At 46.9% G+C, this 8,025-nt stretch overlaps 1 protein-coding gene across 1 annotated transcript in view; it reads left to right on the top strand.

The window, feature by feature from the left end:
* Window positions 1–1,373: 1,373 nt before the first annotated feature.
* Window positions 1,374–8,025, top strand: part of LOC308673052 (connector enhancer of kinase suppressor of ras 2-like) — a gene marked incomplete at its 5' end in the record, with an annotated part of 264,161 nt that continues 257,509 nt past the window's right edge. Inside the window, one exon of the mRNA XM_081336433.1 lies at window positions 1,374–1,440. Coding sequence (XP_081192559.1) covers window positions 1,374–1,440 — 67 coding nt within the window. The remainder of the gene's footprint in view (window positions 1,441–8,025) is intronic.

The raw sequence follows: 8,025 nt of genomic DNA, 5'->3' as shown, positions 1-8,025 counted from the left end.
CTCTCACTCTCCCTCCCTCTCCCTCCCTCTCTCTCTGTTTCTGTCTCTCTGTCTCTCTCTCTCTCTGTGTCTCTCTCTCTGTCTGTCTCTCTCTCTCTCCCTTGCCAAAGTTTTGCTTCAAACCCATTTGACAGTATGAACCCAATGAGTTTCAAAAGGAATGAAACAAGCTGCTTGGTGCTGGAATCGCAGGGTACCTCTGGCTTGATTCCATGGCAGTTCATAGCCAATGATAGGGAAAGCGAGGTGCAGGGAGTGTGAGCTGATGTCGTCTTCCATCTGAGGAGCCCTACAAAGGAGGACAATGGGGTCCGTTCCTGGGGAAGGACAGAGTCTTCACCTTCTGCATGTGACACTCTGACTTCCACACTTAGAGATTCCAGGGAGATGCTGCATGGTTGGGAATATGGAAAAGCTCTGCATCTCTCCCTCCCTCCCTCTCTCTCTCTCTTTCTCTCTCTCTCTCTTTCTCTCTCTCTCCCTCCTTCCCTCTCTCTCTCTCTCTCCCTCCCTCTCTCTCTCTCTCTTTCTCTCTCTCTCTCTCTCCATCCCTCCCTCTCTCTCTCTCTCCAGCTGCAAACGCTAGCACGCTTTCTTTGAATCCATCCGTGACATTCTGCATTTCTTTTCTTTTTGTTTGCTGCTGAACTGAGAGACAATCTGCTATCAAGTTCCAGTTAGCAATTTCATTCTATTTATATTCTCTCCCCCCACACACACACTCCCGTCTTCCACCTCCTCCTACCTTCCGTCTCAATCCACGATCTAAGCAAAATAATAATAACAACAATAATATTTGGGTTTGCTGGTTTGTTTTTTTTTTATAAAGAAAAGAACCCAGATCTTCAGGCTTGACATAGAAGGGGCAAGAGAGTCTCATTGGCAGGTGGGTGCTCTGTAATTTCATATTTGTGCCAGCCTTAATAAGTAGATCATTGGGTGTAGAGGGACTGCCTTTTTTTTGGTGGAGGGGGGGACGTAAGTAAGTAGAGACATACTGCACCATTTCCTGATTCACTGAGCTCCAGAGGGTTGCTGGCTCTGTGCGGCAGGGGAGGTGCTAGAACTGATCAGGCAGAATAATTTTATACATGACTGAATCAGTGCAGGAAGAAGCTGGAGGGACAAAGCATCAACTCATCCTCCGACTGCATTGTCAAATCCTCACCCTGTCTTCTCCAGCCATGCTCTGAGACATTTGGGCATTTCCTTTACCTCCCACCCACCCACTCATTCAGTCACCCACCCACCCACCATTTCTCTCCCTCTTTTTTTTTCTTTCTTGCTCCCCACTTCTCTTCTTCCCCCCCCCTCCACCACCACCACCACCACCGTCAGTTTCCCCCTCCTCCTGGTGTGAATGACACCGTCTGATGATGGCCCTTGTTATGGAACCTATTAGCAAGTGGACGCCGAAGCAAGTAGTGGACTGGATGAAAGGTAAGAAGGCTCTTTTCTCTCGTGCAACCCTGCTTGCCGTTTCCCTCTCCCGGGCTAACCTGGGCAGTTGAACCAGGAGGCATTGTTCTACAACACCACCCCCCTGCCTGCCCGCCCCCCCAATCTCTGGCTCCTTTTGGGTGTGTGTCGATTGCATGCAGAGTTTCTCTGCTTTTGGGAGAAGCAGCGGAGAGGTAGGGAGAAGGGTTCATGTGCTGTCTCACACAAGTGAGCTGGGTGGGAGACCCAGCTAAACGGAACGGCTCTCTTCAAGACCCCAAGTGCCTCTTGACTGGGAACTAATGGAAGCGTGAGCACGGGACTGTTGGAGATACCGGGGCGCTTTCAGAATGCAACTCCCTCTTCCCTTTAACCCCTTTGCTTGCTTGGTGTAAGCAAGCCCCTTTGCAGGGGATCTTCTCCCTCTCCGGAGGTGTCTTTTGGTTTGCAGTGTCCTGACTAGCCTTTTGCTATATCACAAACAGGTGACACAATGCAGCTAGCCCTTATAAGGCTGCAGCTGCTGTATCTAGTTTGGGAGGATTCTTTTTTTTTATGTGATGGAAGGATGGGCACCTAAAACCCTGGCACGTTGCTGGCAGCCTGGCTTTTTTCTGCCCAGCCACCCTGTAGCTTCTTCGTTCTTGGAGACAAACCTCCTAGGAGGTGACGAGCAATCAGCACCATGGACAGTTCAGCCGTGACCATATATGTGAAGAGCGTGAGGGAGCAGCCCCGAGCAAGCTTACTAAGGGAACTCTTCAGGCCAAGTTGTCAGTAGGGTTGATGGAGTCTCCCCACATCCCCCCATTGGTCCCAGACAGACAGCGTGAGTCACTGTGGTTTCCCTCCCCTCCCCTTCTCTAGCTGCTCTCCCGACAGGTGTAATTTTGACCAAGAGGCACAGGAGTTGCTTGTCGCTGATCACGTAGTTGGCATCTCTCTCCACATACAAGCAAAGAGATGGGAGAAAGGAAGACTCTTGGATAGTTAAAACGCGTCCATTCTAAACATGCAACTCCCTGAATTCCCCCCCACCCCCCCACACACACCTGACTTTTTCCTTTAGTGTGCTCGCCAGGATAAATTATACGTCTCGATAGACCGTGTGAAATCACACTGCATGAGTTTGGGGTGTGCCATGCTGATTAGTCCATGTGGCATATACTTTCATCTCCTATGCTATTATACTAAAAGGCCTTCCATTTTTTTTAAAAGCGTCATTTTATGAAATACAAAGCTGGAGGCTGGTTTTCTGTTTGCATTCCCAAGAGGAAAAAGACGGTGCAGTCATCTCCTATTAAGAGAAAGGTGAAAAGTCCCCTTGGAGTCAAGATGAAGTCCTGGTGACTTCATGGCAATGGTTGCATTAATTTGAAGAGCGCAATAGGGAAGCAATTTGTTTTTGGGGATTTTTTTTTCTTCCCAGCTTTTGGGTTGTCTGGTGGTCTTTCCCCCCCCCCCAGGTACTAATCAGATACAACCCTGCTTAGCTTTTGGGAGATTGGCCAGGTTAATTAAGTGTTGCCATCTGCTGTGTTGTGCTTTTAGGATAAAGGTAAAGGTAAAGGTTCCCCCGCACATGCATGCTAGTCTTTTCCGACTCTAGGGGCCGGTGCTCATCTCCGTTTCAAAGCCGAAGAGCCAGCGCTTGTCTGAGGACGTCTCCGTGGTCATGTGGCCGGCATGACTGGATGCCAAAGGCGCATGGAACGCTGTTACCTTCCCACCGTAGTGGTCCCTATTTTTCTACCTGCATTTTTACGTGCTTTCGAACTGCTAGGTTGGCAGAAGCTGGGACGAATAACAGGCTTTTAGGATACTGATGTCCAAAAGATTCAGTGATTGCACAATTTGTGATGTTTCGATTTCAGTCTCCATATAGCTTTTATAACATGTCGTCAGTATAAAGGAAGACTGTAGTTCTGTTAGTGTTCAGAAATGCACCTTTTTCTACCTTCTGCTCCCTGGTTCATACAGAATTTCTATAAGTGTACTTTCTCAGCTAAATACTGTGGTGGGTATTTCCAACGTACATCCCAAGCACATAGTTTTAATACTTACACGATCCCTTTGGATTCCATAGGTAAAAAAAAAGCCTTCACGAAGTTTGTTTCAAACTTTAATTTGGTGGGTGGTGTGAGGTAGGATAGGATGGGGTGATCATTATCGCAAACTAGGTCAGCCAGAAAACAACTGACAATTATTTGCTGCATGAGAGAACAAGACACAAAGATAATACTGGAAGTACAATTTCAGGCCACATCTGTATGTTGACTTGGGAATGAACTTGAACAGATCAAGAGATACGTGTTATTTCTGAGTAAATACATACGGAATTCCACTGGACAGTAGATCTCATTTGACAAAAATCTTGATAATACCTCCAGAACTAACTTTGGGGAAAATCAAAATATGGTCTTTTCATTGCATAGAGGATGGAATCAGAATGTTTTCTTCCCCCCCCTCCCCCGGGCACCTGAATGTTTACTAAGAAATATTATTTATGTCTGAATCATGACAAAATGTTTGCATCTCTGTTTTCCTTATTCACTCTTGGGCATCAGAAAACTGCTACTGAAATAAAATGTACAGTTCAATTATTTTGTCCCTCACTGGTTCATGGGGGGCTGAGTGTGGTTAGACATAAAACTTTTATTTCTGCCCCCTAAATATTTGCCAGTGTACCAGGTTAAGTGGCTGTTCGGTTGGTTTTCATTCAGGTTCTGAATGCAGACTCTGCTGAATTCCTATACATTATAAACTAAGTAAAAGGGACTCAGTGGGTTAGGACGCTGAGCTTGTCGATCAGAAGGTCGGCAGTTTGGCGGGTCGAATCCCGAGTGCTGCTTAACAGAGTGAGTGCCTGTTACTCGTCCCAGCTTCTGCCAACCTAGCAGTTCGAAAGCACGTAAAAATGCAAGTAGAAAAATAGGGACCACTCCGGTGGGAAGGTAACAGCATTCCGTGCGCCTTTGGCGTCTAGTCATGCCGGCCACATGACCACGGAGACGTCCTCGGACAAGCGCTGGCTCTTCGGCTTTGAAACAGAGATGAGCACCGGCCCCTAGAGTCGGAAACGACTAGCACGTATCTGCGGGGGAACCTTTACCTTTACCTTTATAAACTAAGTAGAGGAAATCTCCTTTAAAGCAAGGATCACAGACTGTTGAATGGGAGACCTCAGACTTCCATCTAAGGTTTGTGGGGCCAGGTGGAAGAAGCATGAAGGGATTCAACAAGAGTTCATAGAGGTAGTCCTTGACTTACAACACTTCATTTAGTGGCTGTTTGAAGTTACAAAGGCACTTAAAAAAGGGACCTATGACCATTTTTTTATACTTGCAACCATCGCGGTACCCCCACGGTCACGTGATCCTAATTCAGACAGTTGGCAACTGACTCATATTTATGACGGTTTCAGGATCCCGGGATCATCTGATGCCCTTTTACGACCTTTTGACAAGCAAAGTCAGTGGAGGGAAGCCAGTTTCACTTCACAACTGTGCTACTAATTTAACAACCGCAGTGATTCAACAAATGTGGCCAGAAAATGGGGGCAAGGCTCACCTAACTGTCTCGCTTAGCAACGTAAATGTGGGCTCAGTTGTGATAGTAAATCAAGGGCTACCTATATTTACTTTAGGCTTAACATGGTTATTCTCTAGGCATTTAATCCTGCCCTCCCTCACACACACACACACACACACACAGACAAACACACCTCTTTTGGCATTTTACAAATTACAGTTTGGTTGAAACATCTGGATGAAGTTCAGGAACAAAAGCCAAGATTTAGGAGGGCTGCAAGTCGGTGGAAATGAAAGCCCCTTGTTCTAGGGTTCCTCCATGGCACCCAAGTGTGCCTTCTGATCATAATTCCAGCAAGATGGTGGCAGGGAAGGGGAACTCTTGGATGTGTGTAATTCATCAGCCTTTCTCTCTTCGTAGAAAATTAACAGCAGCCCAGTTTTTGTATCCCGGTCTGCCCAACTTGTGTGTAGCTTAGCTCCGAGGTTCTCCACAAAATGTGGCGTCATGCTTGGGCCTTTTCCCCCCCTGTCTCCTGCATTTCTTATGTCCTGAGCAAGAAAGGGAGATTCCTTGAGGTGTTGTGAGTCAATTTTTCAAAACTGTTGCATAATTGAAAAGGGAGCGCGCGTGCAGCAAAAAAGAGAGAGCGCCTTGAGCCGTGAGCTTTTTGAAAGGAGTCCAGCAGGCTGGCTTCCTTTTCAAAACCGTTTTTGTGCTATTTTGACAATAAAATAATGGGGGGGGGGTTTCCTTCCCCATTTGCATTTTTTTCACTGGAACAGGATTCAGACTTTGGCCAGATTGTTACGAGCGAGGAAGGAAGACCATGGGCTAAAACGCAATGCAACCGCTGAATTGCAATGCTTGTCCACTTGTCCAAATCATGGGAAAGCCACGGCTGATGACTGTTTTTTTTTATTTTAATTCCATTTATATCCCGCCCTTCTCCGAAGACTCAGGGCGGCTTACAAGCTTAGCAGTAGCCTTCATTCTATGTATATGCCTGCTTATTAGGGCTTTCACACACACCCCAAGCGGCATTATTACAAAGTCAGCTTAATTGCCCCCAACAATCTGGGTCCTCATTTTACCTACCTCGGAAGGATGGAAGGCTGAGTCAACCTTGAGCCTGGTGGGACTCGAACCTGCACTAATTGCAGGCAGCTGGTGTTACTTAAGGAGGCATCAGCCCACTGCTCCACCAAGGCTCTGTTTTTGGTGTTAGGGATCCAAATTATCCTCAAGGCTATTCCCGATCATCACAAAATGGCTTGGTTGCCTTTATCTACGTGGTTTTATTTCAAATAGTACAGCGATGCTGTTAGAGTCTTGTTTAAAGCGTAGAATTTGGGTGAATTCCTCTTTATTTTGTCGTACAAAGTAAGGGGAGGAGGCACGGCTTAGGTTTGCTTGTCAGAAGGTGACAAAAAGTGATCACGTGACCCCGGGACACTGCAAACGTCATAAACGTGAGTCAGTGGGCAACGGTGAATTTTGATCACATGATCACGGGGATGCTGCAAGGGTCGTAAGTGTGAAAAACGGTCATAAGTCACTTTGTTTCAATGCCATCGTAACTTCCAACAGCCACTAAATGAACTGTTTTAAGTTGAGGACTACCTGTATTTTCATTTATTGCACCTCACCTATAGACTAAGGCTCTCCAAACTTGGCAGCTTTAAGACTGTGGACTTCAACTGCCAAATGGCTGAGAGAGGGAGCTGAAGTCCACAGCTACCAGTTTGGAGTTGCCAAATTTAGAGACCTCTCTATAGAAATTTCACCAAACTAAAGCAACTATTTGCAAATCTACCAATATACTCTGAGTATCACTAGGGAGGGGGCATTTTCCTTCCTTCCTTCCTCCCTCCCTCCCTCCCTCCCTCCCTTCCTTCCTTCCTTCCTTCCTTCTTCTCTTCCTTCCTTCCTTCCTTCCTTCCTTCCTCCCTTCCTTCCTCCCTTCCTCCCTTCCATCCTTCCTTCTTCTCTTCCTCCCTTCCTCCCTCCCTTCCTCCCTCCCTTCCTCCCTTCCATCCTTCCTTCTTTCCTTCCTCCCTTCCTCCCTCCCTCCCTTCCTCCCTCCCTCCCTCCCTTTCCTTCTGCCCATCTTCTTTCTGCCTTCCTTCTTTCCTTCCCTCCTTTCCTTCTGCCCATCCATCTTCCTTCCTTCTTTCCTTCCTTTGTCCCTCCCTCCCTCCCTCCCTTCCTTTCTACTCTGAGTATTGCTAGGGAGGGAAAATTTTCTCCTCCCTCCCCTCCCTCCCTTCAAAACTTTTCATCCTTCACTGCCTCCTGCAGAAGGCAGATTGTGTTCCCAACACAGGCAATGCCTCTTGGAATTTCAATTCATCGGCATCTGTATGGCTGGCTTCCCAGGTCCTGGCTTTGGATCTTTCTCGATGAGCATTCTCCATCTCATCAAAAGTGCAACTTTCCAACTGAACCAGTCACGCAGGGCTTCGGATTTGATTGGAAAGAGGGGCATCAGTGCGCCTGACACTGCGGATGAAACTATCCCGAACCCTTGAAAGCAGCCAGATCCTTTCCCAGGCTCGTGCAGTGGCTCTCTAGAGCTGGCTTGTAAATCCTGGGTAAGGATACGCCTGTTTTCCAAGTGTGGCAGAGCAGGTGCTGTGTTTTTGCACTTGGGAAGGCTCCAAAGCCCCCATTTTGGAGTTGAATCAGAAGCATCTGTAGTCCTACTGAACATCAGAGCTGATTAATATTCTGTGCTCCTCCTGTCCTAATGTGTCATTTATTTTAGAAAAATAGAAAATGATGATCTTATCCAGGCACTGGGGGAATTTTTTTTTTAAAAAAAACCCTGAGTATTTAGAATGCAAATTGGGCACCATCAGCTTTTGCCAACCAGCTCACTGTTGCAATCCATCACATTGGGAACATGTGCTTGGAGTTGTCCGCCCCAGGTATGGCTTTCTTAGCATTCCTTGTTAAAGACTCCACAGGAATTCACTTATTCGTAGTTAATGCTCTGCCAAAACATGCCTTGCAGTTTCTCAAAAATGCCTTTCTTTGTTCTTTACCACGAAG

The sequence above is a fragment of the Vipera berus genome, assembly GCF_964194415.1.
Source record: "Vipera berus genome assembly, chromosome: 11".
Lineage (NCBI taxonomy): Eukaryota > Metazoa > Chordata > Lepidosauria > Squamata > Viperidae > Vipera > Vipera berus.
The sequence above is the reverse complement of the archived record's forward strand: the minus strand, read 5'-3'. Positions and strand labels throughout refer to the sequence as shown.